The 16659-nt window shown below is 46.1% G+C and overlaps 1 protein-coding gene across 3 annotated transcripts in view; it reads left to right on the forward strand.

Annotated features, from left to right (window-relative positions):
* Nucleotides 1–16659, forward strand: part of SAMD11 (sterile alpha motif domain containing 11) — a 203160-nt gene that overhangs the window by 67092 nt on the left and 119409 nt on the right. For 2 of the 3 annotated variants that reach the window (XM_061601276.1, XM_061601278.1), the window contains exon 4: nt 11815–11865. The exons of the other annotated variant lie outside the window; for it this stretch is intronic. In XM_061601276.1, coding sequence (XP_061457260.1) covers nt 11815–11865 — 51 coding nt within the window. The remainder of the gene's footprint in view (nt 1–11814; nt 11866–16659) is intronic. 3 annotated transcript variants of the gene reach the window in all.

Below are 16659 nucleotides of genomic sequence, written 5' to 3' on the forward strand. Positions count from 1 at the left end.
TTAGGAGAATGCCATGGAGATTTTAAAGTCATCTTAAAAATATTTGCTTTATTCGCAAGTATAGAAGTAAAGGCAATGAAGCATCCAGCAGCGGGTTGGACTCGATAGCCTTATAGGCTCCTTCCAACTTTATTATTCTTTGATTCTAAGCTGTTGCCTTCCAGCCAATCAAAAGTCAGACATTTCTACACTCACACCCACATCTCTCCACCCAGGCAAGCAAGAGGAGTTCTCACACTTCAAGGTCACATTCCAGCCAGTCAAACGCCCTTGCAAGGGAGTGCAGAGTATGGCTTGTGAGGTGGGTTCCTGGGGAGAGCCCGGGGGCCGAATAGAGAGGCTTGGAGGGCTTTATTTGGCCCCTGAGGTCCTGTGCTCATACAGTGTACCATCCATCATGAGAAGTGGGGGTGGGAGACCACTTTTCTCTCTGGGGGAAAAAAGAAATCACCAGGAGGGTCCAGACTTTGGATTCCTTTGAGAAAGCATGCGACACGAAAGATCTTGTAACGGTGAGGCAATAAAAATGTATTGCAGCCGCGTCTCGTTGCCGTCCCTCCCCAACAAGTGTCGTTACAGCTATTCTTGATCACTGACCGCATCATCATCTTCGCCCCATGCCCGCTAAGGAACAGAGTAGCTCGGATTCCGAGGCAAGCCCTATAAAAACAAACGGGAGGGGAGAGCAAAAGCGTGTAATTGCTTTTCTAGTGTGTGTTTTTATGTGTGTGTTGCTCGCAAGTCGCTAAGCCCTTTTTGGCAGGTGGCAACAGCATCCCCCCCACACACACCTCTGCCCCCCCAAACTAACCATACAAGAAATATTTCTGATTTGACCCATTGCTTCTTGCAGCCGTTAGCTGATGCCTTCAGTTTATTAATTGTGGATGCAAAGCTGGGCAACACATCTCCCCCACCACCACCACAGACGCATAGCCCCCACATGCACTATGGAGCCATGTGCAGCAGCTCCAAATTGCCCATCGTTCCTTTTAATTGGCCATTTAATTCAGCACCGTTCCCGTGCCCCTGCTTTGTCTTAACTTAGAAAGGAGGGAGGATCTTTGAATAAACATTTTAGATTGATACCCAGGGTCCCCAAGCCATAAAATGCTTTTTATCTTTAGAATCTTTAGTTATTGCGATTTGCTTGGGCTCGTTTGTGAGAAAATACAGTCAGGAGGGAGGGGAAAAGAGAACGTTTAACTATTAGTCAGTGGTCTGGTCATCTACTAAAGTTATTTTGTCTTGAGTTTTTTGCAACCTGTTCCTGTGCATGTTTACTTAGGAGTAAGTCCCATTGCCTCCCAGTAAGCAGACCTAGGATTTCACCCTTGCTCTGTTTTCATGGAAGATCTCAAGGCTAGAAAACTCCCTGATTGATCCCTGCAACAAACTTTGACGTTGGCACCTGTGAATTCAGAATATTATTATTATTGCACTTACGTCCCACCTTTCCTCCTCCGAGCTCAAAATGGCATACAAACATGGTTCTCATCCTCCTGTTTTTATCCTCACAACAACCCCAGGAGGTAGGTTAGGCTGAGAGATAGTGACCGGCCCAAGGTCACCCAGCAAGCTGCATGGCCAAGCAGGGATTTGAATCCTGGTCTCCCAGGTCGCAGTCTGACACTCTTAACCACTACACCGCACTGCCTCTTTACTGGGGTGGAAGGCAGGGTGGTCGACTCTTAAGTGGGGACCAAGAACAGGCAGAGCCAACTGATTCTAGTTTTATCCCTGCCTGCATCCCTTTTTATTATTTATTATTTTGACTTCCTCAAGGGCAAAACAGACCAAGGAGGAGGAAGCCAACAGGCAGACAGGTAGGCAAGGGCTGGCTAAGGGCTCCTTGGCCATACATTTTTAAGTCAGTCTTCCTCAACCTGGTGGTGGTTCCAGATGTTGTTGGACTCCCAACTCCCATCAGCCCTAGGCGGCATGGCCCATAGTCAGGGATGACAACATCTGGAGACCTACTGGTTTCCCTCTCCCTGTGTTAAACCACAGTTTAGTGTGACGTGAAGAAACCTGGCGGTCTTCTGACCTTGTGCCCTCCCCTTCAGTTTCTTCCTTCATCCAGTTGAAAAGGAGATGGGAAGCTTTTGCTATCCCTTCACTCAGTCTTGCCATTAAGCACTAGCCTGGCAGTCATAGGTGACCCGGAACTGCACACCCACAAGTGTGTGGTCTGGCAGAGGAGGGTTAGCAGCAATTGGGCTGTTAGAGGAGGAATGCTTACCTCCTCTGTGTCCTGCATAGAATGCTAGCTCTCAGTAGACTAGCCCAGATTCTTTCTCCTGGCCACGCCCAAGGGGAAGGGAGGACCACATGAGCATGGGAGGAAGCTGTGCTTGTTCATGTTACACTAAACCATGGTTTAGCATGATGTCTGAATGTGGGCACTGAGTGGCTTTCAATCTTGCCTCCTGTTTTCTCTTTCCCAGTCTACAGCAATAGTGCTGGCCTGCCTTACAGGTTTTTGCAAGGATTATTGAAATCCTGTATACCACTTAGGAAAAGTATTTTTTTAATGAATTTACAATCTGTAGCAATTACAATGGAATAGTAAAGAAGAGGTTGTCTCTTTGGCATATAGGGCTCTAGTAATTTATCTAGGTCTAGTGCTAGTCCTACTCAGAATTGACCCATTTACCTTAATGGACATGACTAACTTAGGTCCATTAATTTAAATGGGTTTACTCTGAGTAGAATTAGTTGTCTGCACAACCTTTGTGTATAGGCTGGAAACATGTCTACTGGCTACCTTGTCTGAGAAACTGCTCTAGCCATTCTTTGATCTACTGTGGTGCTGTTAACCTTCTGACTGCTCAGGAAAAGCTGTCAGAATAGAATGTTGACAGACACTGCAGCTGCTGAGAGTGAAGTGAAAGGTCATAATGCCTGGGGTGGGTGGGGAATGCACTGGATATAAGGTCAGGAAGAGCTGCAAGCTGTAGTCACGGAGGTAGGGGCTGTGGCAGGGATGCAGCAGCAGTGGCTGAAGGAGAAGTAGTGCCAAGAGATGGGAAGTCTGTGGGCAAAGTTACTGAAGGAAGGGACGCAGAGCTTGGAAGGAAGTAGGCCAGTAAGTGAGCGCTGGAGCGTCCTCTGGGCCCGGAATCAAAGAGCAGGTGGCATTATAATGCAGCATTTCACCTCTTGCTTTAAACCAGGGGTGGGGAACCTTTTTTCAGCCCGAGGGCCACATTCCCTTCTGGGCAACCTTCTGAGGGCCACATGCCAGTGGTGAGCGGGGCCAAGGTAAAAAAGGGAGTGGAGGAACAGATGTGGTTTTCACCTTTGTACGGTACAGGGCAGAACATAGCCACTGCGGCCAGCGATATCTGCGCTTTGAGAAATCCCCATCCGCCACAAGCCCACGTCAGAACTAGAGGCAGCAACACTCATATGTATCTTTGAAAACTGGCAACCAGTCCTTTCAATTCGTCTTGTGGAAAATGTTCTTTTAAATCTTTTTATATCTCTGGAACTCCCTCCCCTTCTAGATGCTAGAAGGTGCATCTAGCACCTTCACTTGTTCTTCTTTCGTTGTATGCTGAAGACCCGCCTCTTCACCTTGGCTTTTGACCCTTGAGGTGTATGTTTTGGGGACCCTTTCTAGTTGTGAGGGTAATTTTGTTCTAAATTGTTCTTCATAATACATTTTATATGGTTGCGACCTGCCCTGGGACTTACTGGTGAAGGGCGAAAAATAAATTTAATTAGTGCTTTGTTTTGTGACAGTACTCACCTGTACAGAGTATTGACACCTCTTTTTTTTTGCTGCCCATGGCAACCCTTTTGCACTGGCACTGGGGATGGTTGAGGAATTTGATTCAGTTTGCATTTAAAGGCGAACTTACCAAATTCCCACTTTCCGAAACACAGTCGTCCTTCGAAATTTGCACTTCTCTGAATTTTGGTTCTCCAACCAAGCAATGTTGGCAAAAAATGCATAAAAATGAGAAACAGAGAGAGACTCAGAATGGGTAGATTTTTCCATCCCTACCTGGCATCCATGATAATCATGGTAAGAAGGCGAGGAGTGGGGAGGGCAGCTATGAGAGAACTAGAAAAGGTCCTCAAATGCAAAGATGCATCACTGAACACCAAAGTCAGGACCATTCAGACCATGGTATTCCCGATCTCTATGCATGGATGTGAATGTTGGACAGTGAAAAAAGCGGATAAGAGAAAAATCAACTCATTTGAAATGTGGTGTTGGAGGAGAGCTTTGTGGATACCATGGACTGCAAAAAAGACAAATAATTTGTGTTAGAACAAATTAAACAAGAACTATCAGTAGATGCTCAAATGAAGAAGCTGAGGTTATCATACTTTGGACACAACATGAGAAGACATGATTCACTAGAAACAACAATAATGCTGGAAAAAACAGAAGGGAGTAGAAAAAGAGGGCCAAACAAGAGATGGATTGATTCCATCAAGGAAGCCACAGACCTGAACTTACAAGATCTGAACAGGGTGTTTCATGGCAGATGATTTTGGAGTCGCTGATTCATAGGGTCGCCATAAGTCGAAATCAACTTGAAGGCATATAACAACAACAGAGTGCTGGCACCTAATATTTACCAAACCCCCCCCCCCTGAATTTAATAATTATTCAGCAGTTTCATGGGCTAACCAATCAAATGGCTTTCTGGGAAGGAATGTTTTATTGGAGTCCCACAGATGTGCTGGGAGCCGTCCAGTGCATCACAAGAGAACTTATACAGCCTGCAGTGCTGGAGGTGGTGGGGAGGCCTGGGATGGGAAGGGATTTGAACGAAGGAGATGCATGGGAAGATTGATGGATGGGGTTAAGGGGGGGTCAGATCGACGCTTTTAAAATTCCCCTCACTTTGCCACCGTTATTTTGACTGATGTGCCAAGCGTCACTGCGGATTAACGGGAGGGGCACGCCACCTGCCAGCCCTTCCTCTGTTCCGCTGCTCCCCCCCCCAATTTCCTTTCCACTTTGCCTCCAGCGAACCAGGTCACCTCGCTGCTTGTACCAGGCTTCCATCTTCTAATAGCAAAATTGCCAGCCTCCATGAAAGGCTTTAATGGTTCGTGGCTGTCAGTCTGTCAGATGCATCCCTGGAGCTCTTAAGTGGAAAGCTATTTCTGACATCCCTGAAGGCTGCTGCTCTTTTGGCTCTCTAATTGATTGGGAGTTCAAACCAAACCAGCCCCCACCTTCTCTGCAACTTCCATTCTGCACCCACCCACCCCAGTTACATGTTTCTGGCACCCGTGAGACCCAGCTGGGTGCAAAAGGAGAAGTCTCCCGTGCCTGAGACTCCCAACTTCTCTGCAGCCTTCCTGCTGGAATAAGTAGGAATCTTTTTATTGCACCTCCCGCCACTCTTGTTCTTGTGCGGTTTTACAGGACTGCCCTGTGCCTCCCACCCAAGAGAAATGAATTTGGTACCACGAATAAGATGACACAAATTAAGAAGTGGCATAGATTGCTTAATTTCCAAAATTTTATTCTGCTCCTAGCACAGGTGTGTGTGCGCGTATCTGTGTGTTGCAAGTCACCGCAGTAGTGCAGAGACGAAGGTGCCTAGGTCTGGAGTTTGTCTTCCTTTGACAGAAGGGCCACCCTTAACAATTTATTTGATTGGCTGATTGATTTAGAGCATTTGTACCCCGCTCTTCAGCGGAAAAAAGGCTCTCAGGACGGCTTACGTGACAGTCAATTAAGCGAGACAAGTCACCACCTGCGGGCTTACAGTCTAAAAGACACAGCGCAAAAGGTAATAGGATGGGGAGGGAAGAGGAGGAAAAGCAAACTCAGGCACCAATTCTTAAAGTTAAACAGCAGTTTTGTTAGGCAGAAAGAGAAACATTGAATGATTAAATACAGGAAGAAGTAGTAGCAAGGGATATAATGGCAAAAGCAAAGTGATGGTGGTGGAGGAGGAGAATTTGAGCGTGAGAGAGAGAAATCTGGATTGGTACTGAAGCCAAAGACTTGTATTCAACTAAGTCCTGCACAGAGTAGACCACTGAAATTAATGAACATTATGTTAGTCATGTCTATTCACATCAGTGGGTCTTCCCTGAGTAGAACTAGCATTGAATACCACCCATGATGTTTGTATTGGTCAAAAGTTCATTGCTGTTGTAAAGTCTTAGAAGGGGTATGGCTATGGGGTTATCATGAAGGTGTCCTGCATTTCAGAATTTACCTCTACACCTATGTGCATAGTTTCCATGTTTACTGGAAGGTAGACCTCCTCCCAGGACTGTAGCTCAGTGGCAGAGCATCTGCTTTGCATGTAGAAGGTCCCAGGTTCAATCCTCAATGGCATCTCCAGGGAGAGCTGGGAGAGACTCCCTACCTGAATCCCTAAAGAGCTGCTGCCAGTCAGTGTAGGCAATACTGAGCTAGATGGGACCACTGGGTCTGAAGAAGGGAACTTCCTGGGTTTCTGTGCCTTAAGGGAAGGGCCGGAGCTCAGTGGTAGAGCATCATCTGCCTTGCATGCAGAAAGTTCAGTCCCCAATGGCATCTCCAGGAGGGAAGTGAGTAGATGGGATCCACAGCTGGGGAGGGGAAGAAATGGATAGGCCCCTTTCCAGCTACCTTTTATTTGAGGGCCCAACTTCCCAGTGTGGTTTAGTGGTTAGAGTGTTGGGCTAAGACCTGGGAGCTCAGGGTTCAAATCCGTGTTTGGCCATGAAGCCCGCTGGGTGTGACCTTGGGCCTAACCTACCTCACAGGGTTGTTGTGAGGATAAAACCGGGATAGGGAGCACCATATTTGGAATCCGCCTTGCGCTCCTTGGAGGAAAGGTGGGTTATAAATGCAATAATAATGATAATAGACATGGCTTTGCATGGACAAGGCAGGTTGGCTAAAGCTGTTTTACAGCCACAAGGTATTCTGTGCCAATGTTGCTTCCCCCTAGCTCAGTCCTTCTGTGTCCTTCTTAAATTCCCTCCTCCAGCACAGCTGCCTGCTTCTACTGCCACCGCCGCCGCTTCATAATAATGACTGTCACCCTAATAAATAAAATACATTTAAGATCCGTCTGGGAAACGAGTGCTGGATTTGATCCAGAGTGCCAGGAAGCGGCAGCCTGTCTAATGAGGACTTAGATTTGATAGTGAGCGGAAATGGCTACTTTATTGTGCTGTGGAACTGGCAGGCCAGGAGAAAGGAGGAGAGTGTCTGTTGGAGAAATTCCTACCTAAAAGACAGTCAGGGGAGGGCTGTCGCTCAGCGGTAGAGCATCTGCCTTGCATGCAGAAGGTCCCAGGTTCAATTCCCAGCATCTCCAGGTAGGCCTGGAAATGTCCCCTACCTGAAAACCCTGACAATACTGAGCGAGGTGGACCAGTGCCCTGTCTTGATATAAAGCAGCTTCCAGTGTCCCTATGTCTTAAGGGGAGGGCTGCAGCTCAGTGGTTAGAGCATCTGCCTTGCATGCAGAAGGTCCCAGGTTCAATTCCCAGCATCTCCAGAGGTAGTGCTGGTAATGTCCCCTGTCAGGAAACTCTGGAGAGCTGCTGCCAGTCAGTGTAGGTAATAGAGAGCTAGATGGACCAGGGTTCTGACCTGATACAAGGCAGCAGAGAATAGGCAAGCCGATCTCTCTTTCAGCAAGCCCGCCGCAGGGTTGCAGAAAGTGTTAGGGAGAAAATGTGTTTTTGTAAATATTTTAATAAGAAGCTGCCTAATTTTCACTTTCTGAAACACTATGCAAACTGAAACGCAGCAATACTTTGAAATTTGCACTTCTCAGAATTTGTGCAATGCAGTTCTCCAAACAAATAATATGTACAAAAACACGTATATTAGGGGAGAGTGTGTCTGAAAATGCATACATTTGTGAAAGTAACATAGAAAGTTGCTTTGTATTAGGGAAATTGCCTGCAAAAAGTGTGTATATTGGGCAAAGTTGCATATACACAAATGTGTCTACCAGGAGAAATGCTGATGGGTTTAATGAAGAATTTGAAAATAAAAAAGAATCCCAAACGGATGTTGAAATAGGGAGAACTGTAACTTAAGACTGGAAAAAATGAGATTCATCTATTCCTAGTCCGAACGTAGCCAGATTTGAGGCGCTCCTTGTGGCAACTGACAGCAGCCGTCCTGGCTCCTGCCCAAAAAAGCCAACAGGTGCACTTCCTTGTAAATAAAGAGGTGAACTTTTATTATTGCAAATGAACAGTCCCAGCTCAGTGTCATGAAAAGGGCAGAATCTAGTGGTGCTCTTAGAAGGCAAAGCTGCGGTGACCATAAGGCCGGTTCAGAAGCGAGGCGAAGGCTCCGGTGTCCAAGCTCAGTCATGAGGGTTTCGGGAGTGCATGGGAGCTGTAAAGTTGTTCCAGTGAGTTTTCCCACCAAGCACATGAGCAGAGGTGGAGAATGCTCAGCTACTCCCCTGTGGCAATTCCTAGCCTAAAGACAGGAGCTCTTCCAAAGATGGCAAGTCTCCTCACTTCCCTTGAAGGGCCACCGCTCTCTGGGAGACAGCATCAGAGCTGTTTCCTCCTACTCCGAAGGGGAAACAGCATCCACAGTCTCTTAACGGCACTCCTCCCCGGGTTAGGGAGAAGCAGCCTCTAGGATTGCCATCTTATCAGTAGATCTGGGTGCATCCAGAAGCGGTGGGGGGCTTCCGTCAAAAAGGCTCTGCTCAGTTGTCTCATCCTTTTCCCTCTCCGCAAATGCCTCCCACTCTTGGTCTCAGTCGGGATCGTGACACTAACGTGGCGATCCATCCTGGGCTTTCTTGTCCACTGCTAGAGAAAGCAGGGTGGTAAACCATGTATGAAGCATACTATACATTGAAAACACATGGCTTCCCCCAAAGAATCCTGGGAACTGTAGTTTCAGAGCCACAGTTCCCAGGATTCTTTGGGGGAAGCCATGTGCCTTCTCTGCCCGGTGTGTACAGAGCCTTATCTGAAAAACTGGTATGGATCTGACTGAAAAATACAAATAAAATAGTAATACCAGAGGATTTCCTTTCCTTCCAGGAAGTTCAAGGAGGGGGAAAGATGGCATAGGTTCACAGCTGCATGGATTATTTCCAAAGTTTCAGGCCTGGAGATGCCAGTTTGAACCTGGGGCCTTTTGCATGCAAAGCAGCTGCAGCCTCTTCCCTTTAGACATAGTAACGTAGGAATCTGCCCTATATATAGCATCCGATTAGTAGCCCGTCTAGCTCATTATTGTCCACACAGACTGGTAACGGCTCTCCAGGGTTTGAAAGAAATCTCTTCCCCAGCCCTACCTGGAGATGGCATTGAGGGTTGAACCCGGGGCCTTCTTGCTTGCAAAGCAGACCATCTGCCACTGAGCTGCGGTCCCTTTCCCAAGTCTTCCTCTCCCTCTCCCACACACCATGCGCTTGCGCCTCCTCCAAGCACAGAGGAGCACTTGCTTCCGGTTGTGGAGGGACACATATGTGTGTTTTTATTAAACTCTTTGTAACTGATTGCGTGTCAGAGGAAGGGCAGGGGAGGTTGGAGTGGAGAGCAGAGCAGCATGAGCAGTCTTGGCGCTGCTGTTTGCTTCAAACTCCCTTTCTCACTCCCCCTCCTTCAAATCTCTCTCTTTTAATTATTAGTAATTTATAAGGAGCCATCGTGGCCCCTCAGTCCCACCCAAAGACGCTACTCGTGCAGCTTGAGAGCTTGCAAATTATTAGTAATTTGATTTCAATTGAATGAATAACCCGCTAAAGTGAAATGCACATTAGCCCCAGAAATCTAATTGGAGATAACACCTTAGAAAGGGGGGGGGGAATAGAGCGAGTGCTTGGTTAAGCTACCCAGAAAAGGAAAATAAAAAGGGGAGAGGGAAGGGAAGAAAAGGGGGGGTAGGAGATAGAAGATAATTGGGATTTAATTTCATTTTTTACCTATTCATTTGTTTAAATATGGGTGTTTAATTATCTAGCTGTGGTTGCCAAGGCATGAATATGGGCAAAATATACTCTTATGTTCAGCTGTATTAAGCTTTGTTTAGTGGGGAGGAGTGTGGAAAGGCTTCAAGTGCAAAAGGGGTATTGTAAAGCTGGGAAAAATTCAGGGGGGGAAACGGGCAACTCAAATGATCAAGGTGCTGGAGCAACTCCCCTATGAGGAAAGGTTACAAAATTTGGGGCTTCTTAGGTTTTGAGAAAAAGTTGAGTAAGGGGGGACAGGATGGAGCTGTGTATGGTTATGCCTGATGGACAGAGAGTTTTCCTCCTTTTCACCATAACATTAGAAACAGAGGGCCACCAATTTGGATGGTTCTGAAAGAGGATTGGAAAAATGCATGGAGGATAAGGCTATCAGCGGCTATTAGCCGTGATGGTTGTGTGCTTCCTCCATGTTGGAGACAGTATGCCTCTGAATGCTGTTTGCTGGTAATCACAGGAGGGGAGATTTGCTGTTGCGCTCAGGTCCTGCTTACAGGCTTCCCAGAAGAGGTGTCTGGTCAGTCACTGTGAGACCAGGATGGACATGCTGGGCCCGTGCCCAATCCAGCATGGCTCCTGTAGTGTTCTAATGTGTCACAGTGAGGGAGGGCTGCTTGGTCGACTTCCTGGGTCCTTCTGATTGGCCACTGTGGAAAATAGATTACTGGACTGGATAGGACTTATGGCTTGATCCAGCAGGCCTGTTCTTATGTTATCCTTTTTTAATGTGGCTGTATATCAGCTCCTTCTGCTCATTTTGTTAAGCAGTAGGCAAACCTGCTTTGTCCTGGTGCAGGCATTACTTTTCGGGTCCCTATGGAGTTCAAGAGATTGGGAGTCCCTTTTGAAAATATCATAAAAGTTGTTGTTTGTTTGTTTTAAAAAAGAGATCAGGAGTCCCGTCCCCCCCCCCCACTGCTCCCCTCTTCCAGGAAATCTGGTCCATTAAGATGAGCAGGCCATTGCCCTACCAACCTCTGTCTGCCCTTAGCCAGCCCTTCCTGCCTGGCTGTTGGCTTTCTCTTCTTCAGTCTGTTTTGCCCTTGTGGAAGTCAGCAGGGATGTAGACAGGGACAAAACATCACTCTGCCTGTTCTTGGTCCCTACTTACTGTGACCGCTCTGCCTTCCACCCCAACAGAGAGCCAGTGTGGTGTAGCGGTAAGAGTGTCGGACTGGGACCTGGGAGACCAGGGTTCAAATCCCCTCTCGGCCATGAAGCTCACTGGGTGACCCTGGGCCAGTCACTGTCTCTCAGCCTAACCTACCTCGGGGTTGTTGTGAGGATGAAATCGGGAGTGGGAGAACCATGTTTGTATGCCACCTTGAGCTCCTTGAAGGAAAGGTGGGTGATGTATGTAATAATAATAATAATAGACTTGGAACTGCAGGGACAGGGCAGGTGAGGATAAAATGGGAAAGCGGAGAGCTATTTTTGTATGCCTCCTTGAGCTCCTTGAAGGAAAACAGTAGGATATAAATGTAATGATAAATAAAATAGGCACCTTTTCTCCCTTCCTCTTTCAAACCTGATTTCACCACCACCACATTAACCACAATATTCTGCTATCCCTACACCAACGTTGACTGTGGCCAGCTTTAAATCAGACTCCAAAGCCCAGAACTGAAACTTGTTTGTAAGGCCTGGTTGAAAGATAAACCATGGTTAGTGGCATTGTTTGTTCAAACAGACACTATACTGTGTTTGAATGTTGAGATGTGGGAGAGGGCGCATGTGATCTTTGACCAGGGTGATGAAATGAGGAAATGCTACTGCCACCCTGAGGCGGCATTTCTCTTAATCTGTAATGTTATGTTCAGCACCTGGGATTGAAAGTTCTCTCTCTCTCCTTCTCTTTTCCTTCCTTCTCTCTCAATAGGATACACGCACATTGGGATCTGAACATCTCTTTCCGTGAGACCTCTTGCAGGTACCAATTTCAGGCCCGCTCTTTGTATGGTAGGCCAAGAGTTTATATAATGCATTAAAAAGGGCAGGGTTGGGTACTGTTTGAAAATAATGGAAGGCTGTTCTTTTAGGGGGTCAACTGTGTGATTTTTTTGTTTGTTTCTTGTTTTTCATTCTTCTTTTCCATCCTTTTTGTCTTGAAATGGGCGAAAGCTTGCACTTCTTTATTGAAATACAAGGGCGAAGGGATCATTTGCAGATGTATATCTGTGCAGCCACCACATGTAGTGAAGCAATAATTTTTTCTAACCTGTTTTTAATAATTGTATTTTATATTGTTGTGACCTGGGACCTTTTAGTGAGGGGCAATTATGATGATGATGATGTGACCAGTTTAGCACACAACCAAACTAGCGTTTCTGGCCACACCATTTCACCTGTTCCCTTTCTCTGGTCACATCCGCACCATACATTTAAAGCACTCTTCTACCACTTTAGCAGTCTTGGCTTCCCCCAGAGAATCCTGGGAACTGTAGTTTGTTAAGGGTCCTGAGAGTCTTATTATTAAAATTTATATTCTGCTTGTCCTCCCAAAGGGAGCCCAGGGCAGCAAACAAATGACAAAACACTAAAAACACATCTGAAAAACATCTTTAAAACATCTTTAAAAATAATTCCAATATAAATGCAGACTGGGATAAGGAGACCACTTGGAGAACTGCAATTCCCAGCACCCTTAAAAACTACAGTTCCCAGGATTCTTTGGGGGAATTCTTTGGTATAAGAGTGCTTTTAATGTATGGTGTGGATGCAGCCTTTTTTATTTTTTTTATTGAAACAGATTTTCATGAAAAGCAAAGGTAGCCACATTGGCCCTTTGGAAAAAAATCTAAAGTCCACAGTTAGCCATACCTTTATTACGCCAACCAAAATGTCACAAAATAACAAGCAAGCTTTCAAGAGATGTAGTGTGGGTGTGGGGAACCTTTGGCCCTCTGAATGGAGGACAGGGCTATCAATGGCCACTAGCCATGATGGCTGTGATCTGCCACCCTAATCAGAGGCAGCATGCTTCTGAAAACCAGTTGCCGGAAGCCTCAGGAGGGGAGAGTGTTCTTGCACTCGGGTCCTGCTTGCGGGCTTCCCCCAGGCACCTGGTTGGCCACTGTGAGAACAGGATGCTGGACTAGATGGGCCACTGGCCTGATCCAGCAGGCTCTTATGTTCTTATGAATGTCGCTGAACTATAACTCCTATCAGGCCCTGCAAACATGGCCAATGGTGCAGGATGATGGGAGTTGTCATTCTGCAACGTCTAGAGGGCCAAAGGTTCCCTGCACCTGATCTAGAGAATTGCTAAATTTTGTGAATGATACCCAACTCGAAGTCAACCCACAGAAATCAGTGAAGTTACTTAGGTCTGTTGGATTTAATTGTGGCTACTCTGAGTATGGCTAAACGTTGGGATAGCACCTTATATTTTTCAATAGTGGGGAATCGCGTGTTGTATGTTCCTTCATCCCAGCATCTTGAGGTGCAGCCTGAGGCCTGTGTGACGCTGGGTCTAATGGGAGTTTGAGTCCAACAACATCTGGAGGGCGCAGCATTACTCCGCCCCCTACGGATAGAAAGTTCTGCCCATTTCGGTCCTCTCCGCTTCTCATTTTTCCAATCTTAAATTCAGTTCTCCACATTTCTGAAGCAGTTTGTGGGTGTTTTTTTTTTAAAAACATTTAAAAAATTTTTAAATTTGCATTTTTTGCAAATTTGTCCTAATAAAACACATTTTGTAGGCAGTTTTGACTAAAGTACACATGATTTGCAGGCGGTTTCTCGTCATGCAGTGCATTTTTATGTTTTTTTCATTCGTATATTCATTTTTATGCATTATATATGCATCTTTGTAAACCTGGCTTGGTTAGAGAACTGCACTGCAAAATTCAGATAAGTGTGAATTTTGAAGGATGACTGCATTTTGGCTCTCATATTGTTTCGAAAAGTGATAGATATGGCTTGACATGCAAACTGAATCGAATTTCTCTGCCATCTCTACCTACTCCACATCCATTTATGCCTGCTACTGTTTCACACATTTTTAAGACTGGAACCAATGCAGACTTCAGCATTAAGCCAAAGGGTTTTTTTCCTCCCTCCTCCTCTGCTTTCCTTTAACACTCAGCCTGATGAACAGTTCTGAGGCTCTCAAAAGCTTGCTTGCTATTGGTTTGTTTGTTCTGGCTGAGGCTGATGGGAAATGAAGTCCAAAGCATCTAGAGTGGTGGTTCCCCAACTTTTTCCCATGGACCACTTGAGGATGTATGGTGGTCTTGGAGAACCCACTTAACAATTCTTTTCCCCATCTCTCGTAGCCATTGTAATGTGCTCTGCTAGATGCTGTACATTTTTTAATTTTATTTTTATTGCTGCGTTTATTCCGTAGAATGCACATTGCAATACAATAAAATGCAATATAAGAATTTAGTGCAGGCATGCCACGGACCACCTGCGTGAAGCTTGTGGACCACACACCGCAGTTTTGGGAACCCCCAATCTAGAGGGTGCCAGATTGGGGTGGGGCCTGGATTGGGTAGGGCCCTTCCTCACCTCTTTTTCCGGGGGGGGGGGGGGAGAACCTGCATTCAAGGTTAATCATCATCCCAAACTTATCCCATGCTATATTGCAGTCGTTACCTTGTACCGCTGTGGTGGTTTTTGCTTTTTCACTCCCCCAAACGTGCGTGGGAACAGCCTGTCTTGATTTTACCTGCCTTACTCTTCCTTTTCCAAGTCTGCCAAGGTGCCTGCCTTTTGCTTTCTTTCTTTTTTTCCATTATCATAACGCAGTCTGGTCACCTTGGAGTTGCTGCCTCCGTTGTCCTTGATGAAAGAATGTTTAATTAGGTACAAACAGGTCCCACGCTCTCTTGAGTGCCAAAACCCCAAGGCTGATGGTGGAAGGATTCCCCCCCCCTTTCCTGAAAGGGGAAAGTTTGCAGTCTCCTGAGGCCTCGTTGGTAATCTTTCCTCTTTGAAGATAAGGCTGATGTGGTTGTACAGTGTCTGAAGCGGCTCTCCCACATTTTAAAGGAAGCGGCTCCATGTGGTGACACTCTCCTTTGTAAGAATGCGTCATTCGATCAGACTCTTTGTTGAATTAAAAAAAAGGTCAAAATGGCACAGTACGTAAAGTAGGGTTGTATCCAATTAAGTTCTACTTGAAGTAGACCCATTGGCCAGTATCCAGCTAATGTGGCTTATTAGTGCAAGGATTTCTGCTTGTGCAATGGGGCTTCCCTTTGCTCCTACCTCCATGCACACCACTCACCCTCCCCAAATCCGCTCCGGAGGGTTGGGTGGAACCCATAGAATGGATTTAGAGGGGAGGAGGGAAGTCTTACTGCGCTAGCAGTAATTCTTGCACTGACAGGACCCATTCCTTAGCACTGTGTTGGATTCAGCCCATTGAAATGAATGCACACAAGTTAGTCATGGCTATGAACTTCATTGGGGCTACTCTGAGTAGGAGTAGTGTTGGATACAAGCCCAAACTTGATCCTTTTTAGACTTCCTGATGGCCTGTCAGGATTCAATGTTGGGCCTCTACTGCCAAAGACTAGCGCTTCAGAGAGCTGAGCATCAGCAGTGGACTCAAGGACTCCTGTTTTTGCTTTTGAGTCCAAAAGGAAGTTTGCAGCTTATGCTGTGTACATACCATACATTTAAAGTACACATGGCTTCCCCCAAAGAATCCTGGGAACTGTAGTTTGTTAAGAGTGCTGAAGATTGTAGATCTATGAGGGGTAAATCACAGATCCCAGGATTCTTTGTGGAAGCCCTGGGATTTAAATATGCTTTAAATGTATGGTGTGTTTGCAGCCTAAGTGGGCTGTTTGGTTTTAATTTGAGTTATTTATTTCATTTATGAATATATTTGTATACTGCTGTTTCATTTAAAAACATCAAAGTGGTTTATAACAAGTTAAAAGAAACAAATTTGATTACGCGTAAACAGCTCTGGGAGCCTTTTTGGCTGAGTTCAAATACTTTAAATAAATTTTAAAAAACACACACACGTGAAAAAGCCAGGGCACATGGTATGTACATTTTAAAATAAGCATGTACGCCTGGATCACTTTCTCAAGTAAGGGCTTTCCTCACAGTCATGCCATTTAACGCACATGGCTTCCCCCAAAGAATCCTGGGGACTGTAGTTTGTTAAGGGTGCTGGGAGTTGCAGCTCTGTGAGAGGTGAACTACAGTTCCCAGGATTCTTTGGGGAAAGCCATGTGCTTTAAATGTACGGTGTCCATACTTTAAGGTTTCTTGCAAGGGAGAATCGGGCAAACTAGCAAGCGGAAGGAGAAAGGCAGAGTTGCTCAGACTTATGCTTTCTGCCTGATTGATGGATTTCATGCTTTTGTCTGTGACAAAACAGTAGACAGGAATGATTGTGTGAGTGGCGCATGTCTCCATTATCTGTCAAGTCTGCCCTCGAGATCTTAAAACATTTAATTGGTTGGTAAAGGTCGGTAGCAGAGAGCCAGTGTAGTGTAGTGGTTACAGTGTTGGACTACGACCTGGGAGACCAGGGTTCGAATCCCCACACAGCCATGAAGCTCCCTGGGTGACCTTGGGCCAGTCGCTGCCTCTCAGCCTCAGAGGAAGGCAATGGTAAACCCCCTCTGAATACCATTTGCCATGAAAACCCTATTCGTAGGATCGCCATAAGTCGGGATCGACTTGAAGGCAGTCCATTTCCATTTTTCCAAAGGTCGGTAGGACAGGGATTTGAAACTGTGAGATGGGGTGGACAGAC

This window comes from Rhineura floridana, chromosome 18 (genome assembly GCF_030035675.1).
Source record: "Rhineura floridana isolate rRhiFlo1 chromosome 18, rRhiFlo1.hap2, whole genome shotgun sequence".
NCBI lineage: Eukaryota > Metazoa > Chordata > Lepidosauria > Squamata > Rhineuridae > Rhineura > Rhineura floridana.